The sequence below is a fragment of the Malaclemys terrapin genome, chromosome 5, assembly GCF_027887155.1.
Source record: "Malaclemys terrapin pileata isolate rMalTer1 chromosome 5, rMalTer1.hap1, whole genome shotgun sequence".
In the NCBI taxonomy this organism is placed as follows: Eukaryota; Metazoa; Chordata; order Testudines; family Emydidae; genus Malaclemys; species Malaclemys terrapin.
This window is the reverse complement of record NC_071509.1, coordinates 111955518-111979514: the sequence shown is the minus strand read 5'-3', so window position 1 is coordinate 111979514 and position 23997 is coordinate 111955518. Positions and strand designations below refer to the sequence as shown.

At 41.1% G+C, this 23997-nt stretch overlaps 1 protein-coding gene across 1 annotated transcript in view; it reads right to left on the bottom strand.

Annotated features, from left to right (window-relative positions):
• Window positions 1-10714: 10714 nt before the first annotated feature.
• TET2 (tet methylcytosine dioxygenase 2) overlaps window positions 10715-23997 on the bottom strand; it is a 91534-nt gene continuing 78251 nt past the window's right edge. The window contains exons 8-10 of the mRNA XM_054030637.1: window positions 22835-22972; window positions 20486-20846; window positions 10715-15417 (exon numbers count right to left, since the gene is read on the bottom strand). Of these exons, the coding sequence (XP_053886612.1) occupies window positions 14015-15417; window positions 20486-20846; window positions 22835-22972 (1902 nt within the window). The 3' untranslated portion in view covers window positions 10715-14014. The remainder of the gene's footprint in view (window positions 15418-20485; window positions 20847-22834; window positions 22973-23997) is intronic.

Here is a 23997-nt window from a genome sequence, read left to right as displayed (position 1 = left end):
AAAGCGAAATGAGTTAACACAGGGCTGGTTCTAGGGGTGGTCACCCTGGGCACCAACATTTTTTTTTTTTTTTAAATTCTGCTGATGGACCAGGTGCATTGTGGGTTTTTGTTTGTTTGTTTGTTTTTGATTTGTTTTGGGTGGCCACTGTGGAGGAGTGTGCTAAAAATGCTTTTCCACCTGGCTGGCAAAATGGTTAGGACTAATCCAAACTTAACATAAGCAGAAAAGGAAACCAAACTCTTCCATTTCTATCTAAGGTACATACATTGGTCCCCATTACCAAAGTATCTGAGCACGCACAATCTGTAACATGTATATCTTCACAACTCCTCAGTGACATAGGGAAGTGAATATAAGACCATAAGAATGGCCATATTGGGTCAGACCAATGGTCCATCTAGCCCAGTATCCTGTCTTCTAACAATAGCCAATGCCAGATGTTTCAGAGAGAATGAACGGAACAGGGCAATTATTGAGTGTTGTCCAGACCCAGCTATTGGCAGTTAGAGGTTTAGGGAAACCCAGAGCATGGGGTTGCATCTGTGACCATCTTGGCTAATAATAATTGATGGACCCTATCCTTCATTAACTTACCTAATGTTTTTTGAACCCAGTTATATTTTTGGCCTTCACAGCATCCCCTGGCAATGAGTTTCACAGATTGGCTGTGCTATGTGTGAATAAGTACTTCCTTATCTGCTGCCTGTTAATTTCATTGGTTGACCCCGGTTCTTGTGTTATGTGAAGAGCTAAATAACACTTCTCTATTCACATTTTCCACACCATTCATGATTTTATAGAGCTCCATCATATCCCACATTAGTCATCTCATTTCTAAGCTGAACAGTCCTAGTCTTTTTAATCTCTCCTCACATGGAAGCTGTTCTATGCCCCTAATCATTTTTGTTGTCCTTATCTGTACCTTTTCAAATTCTAATATTTTCTTTTAGATGGGGCAACCAGAACTGAACGCAGTATTCAAGGTGTTGGTGTACCATGGATTTATATAGTGGCAAATTCTGTCCTGTTATCTATCCCTTTCTAAATGGTTCCTAACATTTGGTTTGCTTTTTTGACTGACACCTCACACTGAACAGATGTTTTCAGAGAACTGTCCACAGTGACTCCAAGATTTCGCTTGAGTCGTAAATGCTAATCTAGACCCCATCATTTTGTATGTATAGTTTGGATTCTGTTTTCCAATGTGCATTGTTTTGCTCCTATCAACATTGAAGTTAATCTGCCATTTTGTTGCCCGGTCACCCAGTTTTGTGAAATCCCTTTGTAACTCTTAGTTAAGTCCAAAGCAGACTGCTATCTTGAGTAATTTTGTATGAGCTGCAATTTTTGCCACTTCACTGTTCACCCATTTTCCATACTATTTATGAATATGTGAATATGCTCTAACCATTGCACTAGAAGTTATAAGGTGGGCACCATCATCCCCTCCCTCCACCTCCTCCCGTTTTGTGGGGAGCGAGGCAGACTCCTAACTATGGACCCCCCCTTTGGTGGTGGTTAGCCCCGGCTCCACCCCTTCTGTCCACTCCCCCTCCATGGCTGGAGCCCCGAGATCTCCTGCCCCTCCCCTGTGGGTGGAGCCCCAAGTGTCCCCTCTCAGATGGAGGAGCCCCAGGCTGGCTGAAGTCCCGCGCCCCTCCCCTCCACCTGCCCGGAGGAGTCCTGGGCCAGCTGCAGCTGTGCCTCTCCTTCCCTCCTCAGATCCCAACCTGCCCGTGGAAAAATGTCTCTCAGGTACGGAAGAAGCTTTTTATTTTGCCCCATGCATGTTACAGGGCTGCTGAGGAGTCCAGAGAGATTACTGATGAACCCAGGAAGCTGAATAGCACATACCACCTCCGCAGCCACCCCAGAACCTGCATGGGGCATAATAAATCAGAAACTTCCCCACAACTGGGGGTCTGGTGGCCGCGGAAGCACCAGGGGAGGCTGAGCCTCTCCTGGCCTATTATATCTGCCACCCATGCCCCTAACACATTTTTACAAGACGTGACTTTGGTGTCTAAGCCGTCTGACTCCAGGAGAGGTGTTCCCAATTGTGGGCCACTAGCAGAGGCAGGCACCCCTCTTTGGCCAAGACTTAGGTACCTATCTCTGTGAGAGGGGTAGAGCTGAGAACATACCTCTCTTGTCAACATCTCCGTTTGGCTAGCATAGGCAGCTCACCACCTAAGAATGTGAATCACATTCTTAGGTGCCTAGCTCCCCCATGCATTGTATAGGAACCCTAGACACCTAACTCAAGTTTTGTGGATTGCAGTGTTGTTCCTGGGGTTTTATAGGTACCTAAAAATTAGGCATCGCAAGGCTTAAGTTCCTTGATGGATTCAGGCCTCAGTGACTTGCCCGAGGTCACACAGGAAGTCTTTAAGAACAGAGAATTGAACCTAGATCAGGGGTTTCCAACACGCGGCCTGTGGGCCGCATGCGGCCCGCGAGCTCCTCACAGCCCCCCCGCCCTCCTCCAGCGTTTACCTAGAATGGCTCTGGCCCGGCGTGCACTGGGGGCATGGCAGGCTCCCTGCCTGCCCTGCCCCCGCGCCGCTCCGGAAAGCGGAAAGAATCTGGGGAGGAGAGGCGCAGGGGTGTGTGTTGATGTTGCATTAGGCACCGCCCCCAGCAACTCCCATTGGCTGCGGTTCCCCATTCCTGGCCAATGCACACAGCAACACACACCCCTGCGCCCCTCCTTCCCCAGGTTCCGTCGGCTTCCTGGAGCGGCTCGGGGCCAGGGCAGGCAGGGAGACTGCCCTGCCCCCGGTGCGCGCTGGGCCAGAGCCCACCCCCCGAACCCTTCCTGCAGTTGAACCCCCTGCCCTGAGCCCCTTGCCGCACCCTGCACCCCGACCCCCCTGCCACACCCTTCCTGCACCCCAACCCACTGCCCTGAGCTCCCTGCCGTACCCTGCACCCTGACCCCCTGCTGCACCCCAACCCTCTTCTCTGAGCTGCCTGCCGCACCCTGCACCCAACCCCCTGCCACACCCCGCACCCCTCCTGCACCCCGATCCCCTGCCCTGACCCCCTGCTGCACTCCTCATCCTTTCTGCACCCCCTGGCGGCAGGGAGGGGTGGAGTTGGGGTGAGGATTTTGGGGATGGGGTTGGAATGGGGGCAGGGAAGGAGTGGGAAGAGGTAGGGCAGGGCCTCATGGAAGGGGTGGAGTGGGGGCAGGGCCGAGGGTGGCGTGGGGGAGGTGTCAGTAATGCGGCCCTCGGGCCAATGTACTAGTCCTCATATGGCCCTCGTGGTCATTTGAGTTTGAGACCCCTGACCTAGATCTCCAGTCTCAGGCTAGCATCTATGGATCAATCTTTCTTTCAGTTGATGTTCAACCCAATCCTATGAGACTGGGTGCCCAGCCTTGCCATACAACATAGGGGCACTGTCCCAGTGAACAAGATGTTAATCTCAAGTCAGTTTCCCCCATCCCTTGAAAATGTGCTCAGGGTAAGAACTATAGAAATGGTTTGTACCAAAAACAGAAGGGAGAGGAGGGGCCTTTGAGAAGGTCAGGTTTCACACCCAGGATCTCTAGAACTTCTGCTTGGGACAGGTTTCACTTCTTCCCATTACAGGAAGAAGGGTGAACATATGTTAACTTTATGATAGGTTTCTTTTATGGTGTATAAATGTATCCACTTTAGCTGATAGAATTAGAACTCAGTTAATTTACTATTCACTAGAAGCTTATATCAGTGCAGCTCTTGCATCAGACATCATGTCTCTGACTTTGTTGAGTCATATGTACTGGAATTGTGCAATCAGATATGACCAAATAGACAACAATCATATCTGTAGGGAATCTGGGTTTTGTGATATTTCTAGTCATGTGTATATATATATATAAAACAATCTAGATGAGTTCAATGTTCTCTCTAGAGACAAAGCCAATAAACTGCGTTGTGAGATTTATATAAAGAAGCAATTAGTCCCACTCAGAAAACATATTTATCATTTATCCCAGCTGTAACTAGAAGAATTAACTGGGGTCTTTCTCAGGGAAAAAACTAGCAGCTGATACTCTTATCTAAAAAGGCATATATTAGTCCTCTTCTGCAAGCACTTACACATGCTTAACTTTATGCACATGAGTAGTCCCAGTAAAGTCAATTGAACTATTCCTCTATGAAGTTAGAGGGTGTCCACCCACCGCTTGTAACATTTTGCAACACTGAAAAAAACATACAAAATGAAGGACCCACACCCTAATGTGTTATGTAATTTATGGACAGCCCCTTAAACATATGTGTAAATGCTTCCTGCATCAGGGCCATACTTACAAAAGCCCATCCTCTAAGGAGATCACATAATTTTCCTATTTTAGTTCTTTCTGGGAGGTAATTTAAAGCTTTCCCCCAAAGCTCGTGCTTAGGAGCTCTTTGTTTAAGTACAAAATGTTTCCTTCCATCTACTCTGTTTCATCAGACTTCTTCATGCAATCAAGTTATAATATCCTAATTTGTTACCAGACATATTGTCCTATCAGAACTAATGGACTGTATCATCTTTGCATAGAAAATGATCATAAGACGGACTCTGAGGACCTCCCCCAAACATTGATTAATATTAACAAAGAAAAAGTTAACAGTTAAAATTAAGTTAAAATTTCCATAAATAGCAAATGTCCTGATTCTTAAACATTTTATTTTAAAATGTTCCGTACTGTTGCTGAGATTTGTAAAGACTCGGTTTATACAGGACCTAACGCATTTTCTGCATTGCTACTGTAAAGCCAACCATCAGAGGGAGGACAAGTTTATTAGCAAGTTATTTTCCCACATTGTATGTGGGAGAAATCAATGTGACTAATGTATAGATGAAGAAATTAGCTAAACTTTTAACTTTATTGATTAACTGACCTACTTAATTTCAAATTCAATTAGGAACAGGTGGTGGTGGTGACAAAGCAATATTTGCTAAACAGCCATCATAAGAACGGCAGTGGAGGCAATGCTGTTTTCATGCACTGTAAGAAGTTGCAGACAATAGAGGAAGAGAGAGAGAAATAAGTTGGCTATTTTTAAGGCACGTGCTTTATCAAAAACACATTTTAAATCTTCAGGCTTTGTGCTGAATGTAACACGAAATCACAGCAACTGTGACACTATCTGTGACCACTGAAAAGTATGTGATGATGCTACCAACTCAACAAAAGCTCCATCAGCTGAAAATAAAGATTACAGGCAGTTCACAGTGTTCTTTAAGTAGTCATCTGGCAGAAACACAACTTGGTCTCTTTTTCTTTGATGTCTAGAGTTCGTACTGTTGAGAATGTCTATACTGCAGTACGCTATAGAAAACCTTTTAAAATCCTATTTTAATTTTTTTGTCCCCTCTATTGTCACCATTAGACAGGCACCACAGCCGTGGAGGTTGATCATTACAACTATCTACGGTCCTAACATTAGATCCTTGGTTCCATCAGTTGGTGTTTGTGCTTAAGGCTTCAGAAGGACCTAATGTGTAGCACTCTTTTCATGGCCAGGACACTTTATAGTTGTTATCCAGTTAATCTTCACAAGAGCCAGGGAATCTGAAACAGATAAGTTAAGCGCCTTGCCCAAAGCCACTGGTGGGGTCAGTGTGAAAGTAAGGACTAGAATTCAGAACTTTCTGATTCCCAGCCTGTGCCTAAATCTGACTGCTCCCTATATCTCAGTGTAATTTCTTCTTTAGCTGAAGTAAGTACATTGGTGAGTGAATGCTTAGCACCTTCCAATTGCCACAAATTATAATCCTAAAGGTCTACTCAAATGCACTCTCCTGTGTGAACGATGGTAGCCAATCAATACACAGCATAGCAAGGTGGGGGGAGGGGGAGGGAGAAGAGAGCAGGGAGAGATATTTGGTCAAGGCCAGTGGAATTAAAAGAACCATGGCTTCTTAACTTGGATGAAGGACTGAGTCAACCCTACTGGGATTTGAACTTCTGTTTGCAAAGAATCTGGGTATTTGAAACTTGAGGCTGAGGTTCTACCTCACAAAATGAACATGGAAAAATGAGATCTTCTTATCCAACAGCTCTACTTCCTTTATGTGGTCGCAGTCACATCTGTTGACTGGAGTGACAAAAATATTTTTTATTCCTGCTAGTGAAACTGAAGAGTCAACACAGCAGAGAGGTTTGGATTCTATTCCTTTTGGTACAGCAACAGAGTTTTAAAGTTTTATTCAGTTACACCTATGCAAAGCCACTGAAGGCACCTTGGGTTGCACAGGTGTCTTGAGGAGCTAATTTTCCCTATGGAGTCCGGTGCAGGTGAATTAGAAGGAAAACACCAAACCAGACGCAGGTTAGGAAGAAAAATATTTCTATTTGTAAACTAAGCAAGTGGGATGCAGAAATCATTCAGAGACAAACTGAGAACCCCATGATACCACTTTTACAGTCATTTTTCAGAGCAGAACCATGCTTTAAGGCCTTAAGCCATTCCCTCCAGCTAAATCTCTTTATTGAAATGTTCTGCACTAAAGCTTACATATAGAAAGATAATGGTGCTGTCGTTTTTTACAAATAATCGGAACTGGAGTACAAAAATGAAGAAGGCAGATTATTTAACACTTAAATGCAATAGAGTTCCAATAATTGAAAAAAGTGGGAACTAAAAGAACCCCTCCTCCAAAAAAACAACCAACCAACCAACCAACCAGCAACTGCCTGTCAGCAGGGCTGGCTCTACTGTTTTTGCTGCCCCAAGCAGTGCGCCAAATTGCTGCTGGGGACGGCGGGGGTCAGCCGGAAGACAGAAGCTGCCGCTGAATTGCCAGCACCACGGAAATGCGCGTGCCGCCCTAACGGCACCCGGACTGCCCCCACCGTCCGTGGCGGCAATTCCGTGCGCTGCTTGGGGCTGGAAAAACACATGGACTACCACCCCTTGCATATTGCTGCCCCAAGCACCTGCTTGGAAGGCTGGTGCCTGGAGCCGGCCCTGCCTGTCAGACATTGGGTAATATTTCCAAAAAGCTGTTAAGTGATTTAGGAGCCTGAGGCTATGTCTTGACTACAAAAAAGAAGTGTGTGTTTCACATTGAAATAGCTAATTCACCGCAAAATCCTAGTGGAGACAAGACGCAAGTAGTTTTTACCTCACTATAGCTAGTCAAGCCCAAGTGGGGCTATAGGATTGATTTTGACTATGAGTCTATTAGAAATTAGTTCTTTAAAAGAGAGAGACAGGATATTTTAAATTAAAACACAGTAGAAGGTGCAAAAAGTTGAACTCAAAGAGAGGTTCTGTGGCCTGCGATGTTCAGGAGGTCAGACTGGATGATCATGCTGGTACCTTCTGGTCTTAAAGTCTGAGTCTATAATCTTTTTGTACTCCAGTTAATTCGTTTCACAATATTTATCTTAACAAAACAAAGTTATTAAAGTAAACTTCAGCAAGGACATGCATGATATGCATAGCATAAACACAGAAGAAACTAAGGCCCCCAAGTTCTGCAAACACTTAAATACTTCTCCTCATCTGAATGATCCCACTGAGTTCAAGACGTGAATAAAAGGTGGTGTGTGTATCTTTATTATATAGATAGGCCCAAGACACAAATGACACATTTGAATCCAGAGTTTAATTTCCCCACTTTGTGGTGCATGTAGATAAAAGGTTTTGTTTTTTAAATATTTCCTAATGTGTGTCTTAAATTAATGGTGGGTAATCCATACTGAGATGAAGGCTTCCACCTCTAATAGGTCATAACTTTCTTTGTGACTGATATTTCCAAGCTGGATTTAATCTCAGATGTTTGAGCAAAATCACTGTAATTGCTTTTGAATTTTACTTGTATACATTAAAAAAACCCACCCCATGATCCACTCCTCAGTTTTGCATATGTGTAACTCAAGTATGTCAGAAGAAATCTTGTTCTAAGTTGTCTTGTTTTGTAGACATTACAAAGATCTAAAGCATTAGCCAGTTTTATAGGAAATTGGCTTAGTAGCTTCATGAGCTTTTGAAGTTCATCCAGGCACCCTAATATTTATGTTTTCTGCTTGATCTAAATCTAGAGCGGTTCAGAACATTTTAGGTGCAAAGAAATGCTTTAGCTTTGGGTTAGTATAAAGTGTGGCACCCTAAATCATTTCAACAATGTTGATCTACGTGAATTTGAGGAAAAAGCAATTCTACTTGCAGTAAAGGCCTGAAATACCGCACCACCTTCCTTATTTTACACACACAAAAAGCCTCTTCAAGTAGAATTCAATGGGACAAAGCTTGTGTTTAAGTGTTTTGCTGATTCAGGACTTTGTGTCAGGAGATAGGTGGCTTTTCAAACTAGCTTGAATCCAGCATGCATGGGTAACAACAGCAATGAAACTGCTGTGGGTTTGGGAAGCGTCCAGATACCAGCTCCCCAAAGACAATAACTGGGCGGGTGTCGAGCAACCGTTAACCACGATTGTCCAGCAAGGGAGCTACAATGCAATGACTCACTTGCACAAGGCCACACCAGGGGAATTGCTCAACCTTGCCTGGTGACTCAGCAATACCCACCAGACGTGCCTGGACTTGTGTTCTCCAAGCACGTGGACTAAAGGTATAAAACAGAACACAGGGGCCCCAGGCTTGGCCTTTGTCCTTCCCCAAAATATGCTGTAAGCAACAAGTATGCTCAGAAGACTGATGATATCAACAGAGGAGACTGGCCCAGGTTTAAGGGAGAAACCTGTATATTAAGGACTGTAAATTGCAGTGGGGTGAGAACATTGCTTGATCTAAATACTGTCTAGTGCAGGAGTTCTCAACTTTCAATGTACCGTGACCCCCCCCTTCTGGCAATAAAAATTACTACATGACCCCAAGAGAGGGGACCAAAGCCTGAGCCTGCCTGAGCCCCACTGCCCTGGGTGTAGGTGGAAGGGGGCAAAGCTGAAGCCCAAGGAAGGGCTTCAGCCCTAGTTGGAAGGTCTGTAACTTGAGCCTCACCACCTAGGGCTGAAGACCTCGGGCTTCGGCTTCAGCCTTGGGCGATGGGGCTTGGGCTTTGGCTTCAGCCCTGGAGCCCAGCAAGGCTAATACCAGTCCTAGTGACCCCATTAAAATGGGGTCACAACCCACAGTTTGAGAATCGTTGGTCTAGTGTGATAAGGGTTAAGGTTTAGATTGTGTGCTTATATATGTGTATGTTTTTGGTAACCACTCTGCATTTTTGTCTACACTTGTAATCACTTAAAATCTATCTTTTGTAATTAATAAACTTTTTTTTACTGTTTATCTTTACCAATGAGTTTGCCCGAAGTGTGTGGTAAAGCTGTGCAGGTTTACAAAGTCTGGTGTATATCCACTGTCCATTGATGAAGTGGTGAACCAATTAATAAACTTGCATTACTCAAGAAAGGGTCTTGAGCAGTGCAAGATGGTATATTCCTGATGTACAAGGCTGGGAACTGGGGGGATTTGGCTGGTGCCTTTCTCTATGTGATTCATGTGTGGTTTTGAGAGCATTCGTGCAATCTAGATGGGTGTAGGGCTCCACATGCGGTTGTGCTGAGTGATAACAGCACCCAGAGGGATTTGCTGCTTGTCACTAGCAAAAGCACTGTGAGAGACAGCCCAGACTGGAGTGTTAAGGGGGCACAGCGGTCCCACAGTCCCAGGCTGCACCCCAGGGATCCTGTCACAGGGGTATATTATAGAGCTCTGTAAAATCATGAATGATGTGGAGAAAGTGCATAAGTACTATTTTCCCCTTCATGTAATACAAGAACCAGGGACCTCCCAGTGAAATTAATAGGCAGCAGATTTAAAACAAACACAAGGAAGTACTTCTTCAGACAATGCACAATCTGTGGAACTCATTGCCAGGGGATGCCAGAGGTATAACTGGCTTCTAAAAAGAATTAGATAGCCATTGATGGACCTAGCCTCAATGAACTTATTAGTCAATATTGTCGGGGATGCAACCCCCATGTCCTGGGTGTATCTTAAACCTCTGACTGCCAGAAGGTGGGATTGGATAATGGGATGGATCACTCAAACTGTCACTTCAGAAGGAATGAATAGATCTGGTGCCGGCCACTCGACTAGAGGGACCATTGGTCGGACTCAGTATGGCCATAATTATGTTCTTATACCAATAAAGTCAGTGGGATTATTCCCTCATTTAAATGTTCTTAGCCAGCTCCTAAACAGTGTCAGTGAAGCCAGTATAATTGAAGCCAATGGAACGATGCTGATTTGCACTAGTTGCTGTTCTGGCCCACTATGTTTGTCAAGCCTCTAAACGACTGAAGTCCACATGCGGTTGTGCAGCTTGCAGAACATTCAGACAGTTTCAGACTGCAATATTTTAGATTTTAAACAGCTAGACCATTAGATTTTCCCCCATGATCAGCCTAAACTTTCTTATACTCAACTGTATCAGGAGTAATTAGTTAGACCATCCTTCTTAATCCACCCTAAATAATCTTCTTTCTTTTGTGGCTTCAAACTTTAAGTATTTGTTGATAGTTATGTTTTCCCCTTAGCTGTGTTTAGCAAAGCAATACCTCTTTAACTTTAGTTTCTCCACATTTCTGCAGCCCTTTAATCATTTTTCTTTGGCTTCTTCCAATCCTTTTCAGTTTACTGACCTTTTCCTTGACCTGAGCAAACCAGAACTGTATACATTCTCTTGTTGGCTGTATGTGCTTGGGAAAAATTACTCATCATGAAAGACAAGTTTCTGTAAAACAGACTTTGAGTGCATTAAATAAATATAAATTTTATTAAAAACACCCACATCTCAGCGTTATCAGGAATGATATAATAATAAACAGCTTTCAAATAACCTGCATTCATTACATTACAATACTTACAGTATTTATAACCATCCTCAGATTTTTATAGACTTACCAAACATTTCATGAAAATGAGTGAAACTAAAGTTAAAATAATAATTAAAAAAAAGGTAGAACATAAGCATGGAAAACACACACAGAAGTTCATTACCTTAGTGTCAAACTGCTAAAGTTTCCTACACAAGTTAACCACTAGCTTTAGAAGTGAACTTTACATCACTGTGCGTCAATCAAGATGAAAAATTCATTCAAGTAAAGTTGACACCACTCAGAAGCATCTTCAAGTATGGCTATAGTCAACCTGATAATCCTATACACACAATTTTTTGTCTGCTTTTTCATTCATTCTGAGGCAGGGTTCTGTACACCTAAATTACAGTTCAGGTATTTACAATACATAATTGAATCCCCAACTAAGCTTCCTGCTATTGTTTGCCAGCAGTTTGGCAAATGACAGTGAATGGTATATTAACCAAACATCAACTATGGATGGCATGATGGATATGATTCAAATAAAAAAAAAATCAAGAGATTAAATTTTAAAATGATTTAATTAACCTAATACATAAGGAAATTATAGTTAAGGTTTAAAAAACTTGAAACTCCTGTTTCAATGAAAACGAACATTTTAAATTTTGTATTTATAGTGGTAAAGCCACATACTAAGAATTTCAAAAATTGCCAGAATATAAATATTTGACCAATAAAACCAAAAGGCCTCCTTTTATTGAATAGAATTAGGTTGTAATTCCGCTAGACAACGTCTTTAGATCAATCTTACAGTATATTGCACAACAAATAGCTAAGTGATGGAGGTTTGCTTGTTTAGGGAAGCCCTCATACAGACTGTACCTTTTTAAAAAAAAAAAAGAAATTTATTCATTACAGTATCCCAGAAGCCTTGTTTAGAGAGTGATTTGAAACACTCTAGCAAACGGTCAATTGCCAAACCTCTGCCTTACAATTTTCCCTTTAATTAGCTCAGTGCATTCTACTTTCTTTCTTTGTTTGAAATAGGCAAAACAAGTCTAAAACTTTTAAACACTTTCATTACAATAAAAAGAGCTAACAAATTTACAAAATTAGTTTGTTACATCAATACATATACAAGTAAAAGTAGAAGAGGGATTCAAAAGAGAAGAGTTAAATCCCTGAAAAAAATAAAATAAAACCCACAAGAATAATATATTTATTAACCTACAACAGCTTTACATACACACAGGTGACATGTTGGCATAAGGAGAACATGAGCTGAAATATCCCTGAATTTTTAGGAAAAAAAAAAAAAGATTGAAGTTCAAGTTATACTTGCTAAAATATCAAGTACTGAGACAAAAGGTATTTTTTTCAAAGCCTATGGGGGGTGGGGGAGGTGGTATACAATATTATAAACTTTCACTCTCAGTTCAATATCCTATTGCCAATCTAGTGTTGAGGTATATGACAAGTAGGAACATCACTCAAATCTTTTAATGTATTTTTAGCTCACATTATGATATATTTGTAGCAGGCTGAGTAGCACCATGATGTGAATTCAGCTTCAAACCCAAATATATATATATATGTGTGTGTGTATATATAATTTTTACAGTACTAAAATACTAAAGCATTGCGTTAAAAACGGTTTTGTTTACAATTTAATTTACTATACAACTTTTGCTTTTTTTTTTTTTTTAATAGAAATTAATGATTTAAAACCACCACAGCAAGCCAGCTGCCTTTTCCCCTCCATTTAATCAATGGAATCACATAGAACTAACCCTTCTTCATTAATTTTATGTAGGCATCAGTCTGCTCAATCTTCCTGGAAAAGAGGACATTTACACTGAGAAATGACATACACCACAATTTACATAATTATTAACACAAAACCAATCTGCCATTCAATTATCTGAAGAGCATACAGATCTTTTAGAAATAGCAGAAACCTAAGCTAACTAGTTGTAGAATCTGTCACATGCTGCTAATTATTACCTGTGGTTAATATAAAATTCTCTCCTTAAAACTGTACTCATTTGAGCAATAAACTTGTCATAATAATTGTAAAAAACTGTTACAGTATAGCTGTGAGAGATGAGCACCAGTAAAATGTGTGTTGTGTACTAAAGCATTCCCTTGTATCCAGTAAACCCCATTTCTACTGTAACTGACTTATTAAAAATGGATATGTAGCCCACCAGCAGATGTATGGCTAAAGCCAAAAGTATTTAAAAGCTTTAAAAAAAATTCTTTGCATTTTAAAATCAAAGTAAACGTTCTTTCTTTCTTTTAACGTCTTAGTACCTTAGCACTGTTCAAGTTGCCAAGCTTAGGTAGACAAAGTGCTTCTGAAACACTATTTAAAAAAAAATATCTCTATATATATTATTGTCCCTTAATCAGGACTTGACTGGATGAGCAAAATCCAGAGGTCTTTAATTCCCATATGTTAAAAAGTAAGCGTGTTTTAGTAACAGGCAAATTTGATACAAACATGAATGAAAAGGTCCCCCCTGTTGTTCAAGGATATTTGAATACACCATTAACATTTTAATCTATTATAAAGGCATTAACTGTTCAACGGTTATAATAAAGACACCATTTTCTTAGATAGCACCATGTTTTAGAATATCCAAACAAATTCAGTGTTTTGCTGTCTATTCATTATGTTCTATATGTATCTATTTTGTTAAATAAAATCAAGAGACTATTAAGATTACAGTAAAAACTGCATGTTAAAAAGCCATAATTCCAGTATTTCAGTACATCATAGATTCAGCACCAGATGGTATTTTAAGATTCCTGCTGTTGTAATACTACAGTATTTTAATTTTTTGCTCCTGTTCCATAACTATGCAAAGTCGATATTATTAAAAGTGGTCACAGATGGGCAAAACTGTAAGGAAAAAAGTTACATTTGCAGATTCTCTCTTCCAATAATGGAGCCAGTGTTTTTAATGTAAATTGTGAAACACTTTTTTTTTGTTTTTTGCATAGGATGCTTTGGTCTTGTTTCCACATGCCATCTGTGACCACTTACAAGTCAGTGGAAAATAAGTGCGGTGGTAAGATTACCTCTTTTTGCTGGTGTGCTGAGGTTTTTCCACTGACAAGTTTAATGAAAATACTATTTCTTTCCCTGCCCACCCCTCCCTGCAACCTAACTGAGAACTATTCGATTGACAATTTGTTTTTTAAAATGAGGTAACCAACAAAGGTGTGAAGTTATATATATCTGTTGTAAGGCCCTGTAACCCGTGTAAAGGCATATGGAGATGTAGTTACTGTGGAGTTTGTGGTGACTGACATAGTCCTTTGTGCAAGAGACTTGACAAAGCGCACATATGTTGGTTCTGAGGGTTCATGTGATTCAGTAGGCTCCCGCTTTGATTTTTTGCCATAAGATTTTTGAGGCACGTAATCGGGACCATATTTTTCACACTCCTCTTCTTTTTCTCTTGCCTTCTCAGCCATCTTTGCCTCCCACAGAGCCAGACCATGTTTTGGCTCATTCATACTCTTATGTTGATAGAAGACAAGTGATATCCTGGTGGGATGGTTCCTGTTGGGATTTTTCAAGGGGGTTGTTGCATGGAGCTCACGTTTTGCACATTCAATGAGAATTGACCCATGAGATGGGGCAACTGCCACTCCTCCAATATCTGCATCCAGAAAGCTGTGCTCGCTATCTGACCAGACATCATCGGGCTCCTCTGCTTTTTCTGGATTCAGACTATCAGTTTTATTTAAACCATGTTGGGGAGTAGTCCTATCGTGGTTAAGACCTGGAAGCATATTAGACAACCCATTAGCTGTATGTGGAGTCATTTCACTATCCTTATTTTGGAGATGTAGTGAATGAGGAGGACCACTGAATATACTTGAAGCTGAGTGGTAATCATGTGCTAGATGTGAAGGTGGATGTAGGGGATGTTCACCATTTTTATTCATGGAAGTATAGTCCACACTTGGATTACTAAAATTAGATTTTAATCTTGAGGCAACATCCATAAAGTGGCTGTCAGTCTCAAGGGTGGAGTAAGGGGAAAAAGACCCTGCGTGGTGTACATTTGGTCTATTGGTGCAATTATTAAAAGGGTCTACCTGCATATTTTGGTTTCCATAATTCAAGTACTTGGAACCAAAACTCTGGTTATTCCCAAGTCTATGCTGGTATAGTGTATGAATGGGTGGCAGACTTAGTTTAGATAAAGGGTCTTGGCTCTGATACCTATATAAGTCCAAGTGTTGAGGTTGTGAAGGGTAGGAACTCAAGTAAGAGGGGCAGTTGTCCATAGGCATGTTTCCATTGCATTGGTAAGGTGGATATTGGTTATTTTGACTTAGTGATCCTGAATAAGGGTTCATAGGATTGGAAGAATTCAAATAAGACCCTGAAGGTTGTGATGAGGTTCTATAAAGATTTATGGGGTTGGACCCTCCATAGAGATCTGAAGTGTATGAAGAGCTTGGATGAGCATTGGCTGGATTAGGCAGCCTCGTGTAAAGATTGGCAGGACCTGAACCAGAGTAAGAGTTGACAGGGTTTGACTGAGGGCTGTTAGCGAGAGTACGCTGTTGATGTTGCTGCTGTTGTAGCACAGCTGGTCCTGAAAGACGTAAAAGATCTGCAGACGGGAAAACAAAAACAAAAAATGTTTACATTGACACTAGATGAAAACACCAAAGCAATTTCCATTACATTTCCTACATAGATTAAAAGAAGGATACCTTTCTAGAAATACAAATACAATTCCTCTTACAGTTGACTAAACACTTCTACTTTTCCAAGTTTCTGGCAAGATGATATGTGAAAACTTGGAACAAAAGTCATAGTGTGACCTGTCCTAGAGAAGAGTCAAATGCATAAAATATAAGGGCTAAATTTTCAAAAGCAGCCTCTAAAAGGAACCTGCCAGATTTTTAAAGGTATTTAAGGTGCTTAGTGTTGCAGATAAGTGCCTAACTCCCATTGATGGAGAGTTAACATAGAGAGTGTTAGGTACCTATCTGCATCTCTAGACGCCTAAATACCTATAAATTCTATAGGCCAGAGAATCAGCAAAATATAGGGCTGGAAGGGACCTCAAGAGGTCATGTAACCCAGCCCCCTGGGCTGAGACAGGACTAGGTATATCTAGACCATCTCTGACATGTGTTTGTCCAACCTGTTCTTGAAAACCTCCAATGATGAGGATTCCATAACCTCTTTTGGTAACTTATTCCAGAACTTAATTACCCTTATAGTTAGAAAGATTTTCCTAATATCTAACATAAAACTCACTTGCTGCAGATTAAACAGATAACTTCTTGTCCTACATTCAGTAGATATGAAGAAAAACTGATCACAGTCCTCTTTTTAAAACCCTTAACATATTTGAAGATTGTTATCAGATCCACCCTCCGTCATCTTCTCTCAATGCTGAATATGCTCAGTCTTTTTACCCTTTCCTCACAGGTTTTTTGTTGCTCTTCTCTGGACTCTCTCCAATTTGTCTACATCTTTCCAAAAGTGTGGCACCCAGAGTTGGATGCAGTACTCCTGCTGAGGCCTCAGCAGTGCTGAGCAGAGCAGGATAATTACTTTGTATGTCTTACAAAGGACACTCCTGTTAATATAGCCCAGAATATTAGCTTGTTTTACAACTGCATCACACTGCTGACTCACACTCAATTTGTGATCCAGTATAACCTCCAGATCCTTTTCAGCAGTACTACTGCCTGGCCAGTTATTCCCCATTTTGTAGTTGTGCTTTTGATTTTTCTTTCCTAAGTGAAGTACTTTGCCCTTGTCTTAACTGAATTTCATCCTGTTGATTTCACACCATTTCTCCCATTTGTCAAGGCTGTTTTGAAATCTAATCCTGTCCTCCAAGTGCTACCAACCTCTCCCTGCTTGATGTCATCCATAAATTGTATAAGCATATTCTCCACTCCATTATCCAAGTCATTAGTTAAAATATTGACTAGTACTGGACCCAGGATAGACCCCACTATGTATGCCCCCCTCCAGTTTGACAGCAGACTACTGATAATTACTCTGATTATGGTCTTTCAACCAGTTTTGCACCCACTGTAATAGTAATTTAACCTAGATTACATTTCCTTAGTTTGCTTATGAGAATATCATGTGGGCCTGTGTCAAAAGCCTTACTAAAATCAAGGTATCATGGTGACAGAGACCCCGTTGGGACTGCCACCTGATGTGCTGAGACTACCTCTGAGCCCGTTTTCCCTGGCAGGTTGGAACTTCAGTAGCCTGTCTTGTTGAGCCAGACACACTAGCCTAGGGATCGGCAACCTTTGGCCCGCGGCCCGCCAGGGTAAGCATCCTGGCAGGCCAGGCCGGTTTGTTTACCTGCCGCGTCTGTAGGTTCGGAAGATCGCGGCTCCCACTGGCCATGGTTCACCGCTCCAGGCCAATGAGGACAGCGGGAAGCGGTGCAGGCTGAAGGATGTGCTGGCCGCCCATTGGCCTGGAGCGGCGAACCATGGCCAGTGGGAGCCGCGATCTGCCAAACCTGCGGACGCGGCAGGTAAACAAACTGGCCCGGCCCGCCAGGGTGCTTGCCCTGGCGGGCCACATGCCAAAGGTTGCCGATCCCTGCACTAGTGTGATGCAAACACAGACCCAGGTCTGAACCATGTCCCCCACAAGCTGCAGGCTTAACTGAAAACAGCTTAAGAAGTGCTCCTGTCTCCAGCACCCAGATCCTAATGGGGACCAAACCCCAAATAAACCCATTTTACTCTGTATAAAGCTTATACAGGGTAAACTCATAAATTGTTTGCCCTCTATAACACTGATAGAGAGATATGCACAGCTGTTTGCTCCCCCAGGTATTAATTACTTGCTCTGGGTTTATTAATAAGTAAAAAGTGATTTTATTAAATATAAAAAGTAGGATTTAAGTGGTTCCAAGTAATAACAGACAGAACAAAGTAAATTACCAAGCAAAATAAAACAAAAGCACACAAATCTAAGCCTAATACAATAAGAACCTGATTACAAATGAAACCTCACCCTCAGAGATGTTCCAATAAGCTTCTTTCACAAACTAGACTCCTTTCTAGTCTGGGCTCAATCCTTTCCCCTGGTACAGTCCATGTTTCAGCTCAGGTGGTAGTTAGGGGATTTCTCATGACTGCAGCCCACTTTGTTCTGTTCCACCCCCTTATATACCTTTGGCACTAGGCGGGAATCATTTGTCTCTTTGGGTCCCCACCCCACCTTCTAAATGGAAAATCACCAGGTTTAAGATCCATTCCAGTACCAGGTGACATGGTCACATGTCCTGTGAGATCCCAAGCCTTCATTCTTCCCGGCCTGACTGACAGGAAGGCTTGCAAGTAAACAGAGCCATCTACAGTCAATTGTCCTAGTTGATGGGAGCCATCAAGATTCTAAACCACCATTAATGGCCCATACTTTGCATAATTACTTATTTCTAGTTTCAGATACAAGAATGATACATTTATACAAATTGGATGATCACATTCTGTAGATTATAAGCTTTGCAATGCTACCTTACAAGAGACTTTTTGGATGAAGCATATTCCAGTTACGTTATATTCACACTCATTAGCATATTTTCATAAAATCATAAGGAGTGCAACATCACAATCATGTCTACTGCTTTCCTCCATCCACTAGGCCAGTTGCCTTGTCAAAGAAGGAAATTAGGTTGGTATGATACGATTTGTTCTTGACAAATCCATGTTGCCTATTACTTATCACCTTATTATCCTCTAGGTGCTTACAAACAGATTGTTTGATAATTTGTTCTAGTATCTTTCCTGATATCAGTTACACTGACTGGTCAATAATCCCTCTCTGTTATCCCTTTTAAAGATAGATGCTATGTTTGCCCTTCTCCAGACCTCTTGGACCTCATCCATCCTCCATAGGTTCTCAACGATAACTGTTAATGGTTCAGAAACTGCTTCAGCTAGTTCCTTAAGTACCGTAGGATGAATTTCATCAGGCCAGGCTGACTTGAATACATCTAACTTACCTAAATATTCTTTAACCTGTTCTTTCCCTATTCTGGCTTGCATTTCTTTCCCCTTATTAATATTAATTGTGTTAAGTCTCTGGTCACAGTTTACTTTTTTAGTGAAATTGGAAGCAAAATAGGCATTGAACATCTCAGCCTTCTTGATGTCTTCCATTATTAGCTCTCCTTCCCCTAATTGGAAGACCTACACTTTCCTTTGTCTTGCTCATACTGCTAATATATTTATAGATCCTCTTCCTATTGCCTTTCATGTCCCTGGCTAGATGTTATTCATTTTGTGCCTTAGCCTTTCTGATTTTGGATGTACATGCTTGTGCTATTCTTTTGTACTCCTTGTTAGTAATTCATCTATGTTTCCATTTTTTGTAGGATTCCTTTTTTATTTTCAGATAATTAAAAAGCTCCTAATAGACAGGTTGGCCTTTTACTATTCTTCCTATCTCTCCTTTGCATCAGAATAGTTTGCTGTTGCACTTCTAATATTGTCTCTCAGAGAAACTGACAGGTCCTCCTGAACTCCTTTTTCCTTTAGATTTTCTTTTTATAGGCTCTTTTTTTCCAGTTCTCTGAGTTTGTTAAATTCAGCTTTTTTGATGTTCATTGTCCTTATTTTGCTGCTCTTAGTTTCCTTAGAATCATAATGATAAAAGCTATCATTTCATTTTCACCCAAATTGCCTTCAACCTTCAGATTCACAACCAATTCCTCACTGTTAGTGAGAACGAAGTCTAAAATGGCTGTGCCTTTGGTTACTTCCTCCAACTTCTGAAACCAAAAGTTATCCCAATACATTTCATTTTCTAAGACTTCTGTTGTTAAAGTCCCCCATTACTACCAGGCCTTGTGTTTTGGAGAGTTCCTTTATTTGTTCTAGGAATGCCTCATCCACCTCCTCCTCTTGACTTGGTGACCCATAGTTAGGCTTGGCAGGATTTAATATAAATCAATATATGATGGTAAACATTGATTTCACTTGACACATTGAAATGGATGGAAAAAAATATTGATCCGCATTGGTGGGAATGCAGTCTCCCCTGCTTGTGCCTGCAGGGATTGGGTGTCACCAGCCCTGTAGCAGTGCGGTGAGCCATCTGCAGCTGTGCTGTCATGGCCTCGCTCGCTCGCTCACTCACTCACCCACCCACCACCCAGGAGTGTTCGAGCCATCCTTGGGCAGGAAATTTTCGTCAGTACGCTGTGGCTGCGGGCTTTTCCCCTCATTGCAGTCCGGGCTGGGGATCTCTGCTCTGTCAGGCCAGGACAGCAGCCACCTCCACGCCTTGCTCCCCAGTGTATTGGGCCCCTTGGTCATGTAGAGAACCCCCGGCAGCCCCGCTGTCAGTACTGCCCAAACCCCAGCCCCAATCCTATCCCCACTCTTAATTTCCAACAACAGTAAAAACTGTTAAAACAAAAAAATCTTAAACAAAAATTAAGTCAAAATTTGAAAAAAAAAATAAAAAAAAAATCAAATTCTGCCAAGCCTATCTATAATAGACCCCTACAATGATATCACCCCTACTTCTCTCCCCCCCACTTTTTATCTTTACCAGAGACTTTCAATTAGTCGGCCTCATGGTTTTCTCAAGGCTCTTTATAAACTGCCTTCATTTCTATGGTTAATTACTGTTACTGTTATTAACAAGTGTACTGACTAATAGAAGATTCTTGCATTTACCTGCTAACTGTTTTGCATGACCTGCAGCCTCCGAGCTGGCTTGTTTGTGGCGTGCTGCTGCCGACTTATCTTTTTCAGTTTTGCTCGAGCTAGTCTCCAAGGAGGAAAGCTTTTCTGCTGCCGCTTTCTTGGCTTCTAACTTCTTTTGCCTGCATGTCTTAACAGGCTCTGCCAGCATCCTGACTTTGCGCCTAAAGGAGCTGAGGACTTGAATGCTGCCATTCTTCTTTTTCTGTTCCTGGCCATCAGTACTTCCAAACTCATCCACATCAGAGACTTTGTATAATGGGAGTACGTGCAGCTGCTCATCTTCTGGCATTTGGCCAATTTCACGATTGTCTTCTCTGGTTAGTGTGCACACCTGTCCAAAAGGTATGGTAGAAAAACCATCAAAAATCAGCGTGAGAAGAACAGAAAACTCTGTGGAGTTTTGGCCTATTTTGCATTACACTGTCAGCTCAGATAACTCTATAATGGCAGGTAGTTGACAACTAACATCAGATTGCAAGGCTGATGACATAACCGACGTAATGCCGAATAGAGCATCCAATGTAGGTATCAACTGAATGCTAACCCCTGCTCCCCCTTCCCCCCCTTTTTTTTAAATTGTTTAAGCTTTAACTTCTTTTTTGCTTCTAGATTCAGCATCCAAGCGTGCAACTTCCCTCCCTCCCCCCCCACCTTTCCCATGTTTGGCAATATTAAGGGACACTTTATATAAAATGTATATTTTCCTCACATTCCATATTTCACCTGGAAGTAGGCAGGATAGCCATGTGTTCCCAAAAGTTAAGTGAATTCTTGGGCTAATGATTCCATGGTCAGGGAACTGAAATGCTAGGCTTCCTGGAACTCTACAGCCAGCAAGATTTTTTTTAGGTTGTGGCACGATAGCTAGCTACATATTAGCAATGCTGTTTAGTATAAAAAAAAAAATCCCATGACATTACATATACACTTCTACTCCGATATAACACTGTCCTCGGGAGCCAAAAAATCTTACTGCGTTATAGGTGAAACCGTGTTATATCAAACTTGCTTTGATCCGCCAGAGTGCGCAGCCCTGCCCCCCCAGAGCACTGCTTTACCGCATTATATCCGAATTCGTGTTATATGGGGTCGCGTTATATCGGGGTAGAGGTGTACTTTCAAAGACCACCCTAAAATTCCAAGGGCAGCGTAACGGTATGGCAGACTCTAGGGCCTTGTACTGGAATGCAGGCTCCTTCATTGAGTCAACCTCACATTAGATATTTGAATGCCAGATACAGATTCAAGGAACTGCTGTAGAGACATAGCAGTAGGCACATCTTGTGAACTCCATCCAGGATATAAGATGTGATGGGGGTATCTCTCAAAGGGAATGAGAAGCTGCAAGACAGAAAGATCTGCAGGAAAACCAGCCAGTCTTGGAGAGAAAACTCAGACGGAAGTGTATATTTTGTTAATAGTGTTTTGAAGAAAGTCAAGCCCCAGGAAGGGAGTAAGTTTAGACTTTGTAAAATATTTGGATGTTCTGCTCAGACCACGGTGAGAATAGCACCTGCTTACACGCACTGATGCAGTTACTTCAAATTACAGCAAGCTAGTCACATTTTTTTTTTGCATATTTTCACTGACAGCATGCAGTAGATAGAAGTAAGCCATAAACTCTCCTATTCAATGAAGCCAGCTAACCTTGCTCTGCTATATTTTTCAGTATCAAGTTCTGGAGAGTAGTAGAGTTTTGTGGGACAAGAGCAAGGGTTTTATTTAGTACTGGCCAAAGAACAGAAATGATATTTGAGAGGATTTTGACATTTGTTTTTATTCTGATTTGAAATTAAACCTGAAAATTTTGAATTTTCTGCAAAATAAATTTGAGGGAATAAAATCTTTCCACCTCAAAATCTTTTGGTTATAATATAATATGAAATAAAGTTGAAATTTCAAATGTAATACAAAATTTTAAAAATTCAGAGAGGAAAAATCACAATATTTCACTCCAAAAATGTCAAAATATGAAGTTTTAGCATCATCATAAATCCCCCCCCCTTTTTTTCTCCAAAATGGAATTTTGGCAAAATCAAACTGATTTCACTAACTGTTTCAATTTCAAACTATATTTTCCAGTGGAAAACTGTGCCACTGAAGTTTTTCAGCCAAATCTATTTTAGATCTTTCTCTAAAGTCTCATTTAAATAAAAAATCCTGCACAAATCCGGATTGCACATTTTAGCTCCAGTTACTGATGAATGTCTCTTCTTTTAGCAGTTAGCTTTATGTGCAAGCTTAATAGAAATATAGATAATGAATTAAATATGAGAAATCAGTGCTGAAACAAGGCAGCTTTATGCAGCACTGACTTACCAATGTACTCCCATTCTGCATATTGTGCAAGTCTCTGTGAGCATGAGCACAAAAATCCAGGCAGGCAGTGACCCCTGAGAATGGACGACCTTCTTTTAAACCAAGACGGCACTCTGGCGCTCTGTGTTCATACTCAATCTGGAAACAGAAGTCAAGTAATCACTGAAACTTATCTGGACAGCCCATTACATGGAATTACTACTGAATACCTTAGCCTCCTAATATCTTGGCAATGGCAGAGTATAGTTCTTAGAGGTGAACAATTCCAAGAAATTACTTTACAGTAATAAAAATGAGAATACAAGCTCCTCTTTCTTTTCTTGCTACTCAGTTCCATGTTGCCTTCCATTGTTCAAACTCCACGCTTCTGTCATTATTATATTTGTGTATTTAGCTGACAATACTTCTCCTTCAAGATTACTTTTCATTTTCCTGGCATTGGCCCATTTCTTCAGATGATAAAATACAGTATATAGTTTGAATGTCTGGCATGTTGTTAAGTTATAAACACAGGCTCAGAAATATTGAATTACTTAGGAAGAGTGCATTTCCTTGGAAAACTGACTTCCAATGGGCTGTATGGAGAAATTAGTGCAGAATATGACCATTAGATTGTAATTTCTTGGCACATTGACAGTCTTTCACTATATTTGATATAATAACAAGAATGATGGTGCTCAAAAATAGATTACTGATAATCAGCACAATATTTTCTACTGTGTTTTCATTACTAATTTTGTGAAATGTTCACACTGAAAACACAAGTCACACACAATTCTTGGTTTCACGTTTTATTAGAAAGTTAGAAGTTGTCAAAAACTTCACAAAGATTCATGAACCTTTCAGGTGAACATGGGCCCTATTTTGAGTAAACTTATGGGTTGGCATTAAAATGTGAAATTTGAGGTTTGGCTTCCACACCAGGAAGAACCTGGCTAGTTTGGTGATTATTTTTATTTTTAATTTGAGATATTTATTTCATTCAAATCTGAAAATCAAAGCAAAGCTTGAGAGATGTGAACCTGTGCAATCTGAAACAAAAGCCAGTGTTTGGATTCAAATCTGGATTAGAGTGAGGTTAGGGTTCTGGTTCAAGGCCAGCACAAAGACAGGAATCATGTTCAGATTCCATGGGGCTGAAGGTGCATGAGATGTTCTTGTAG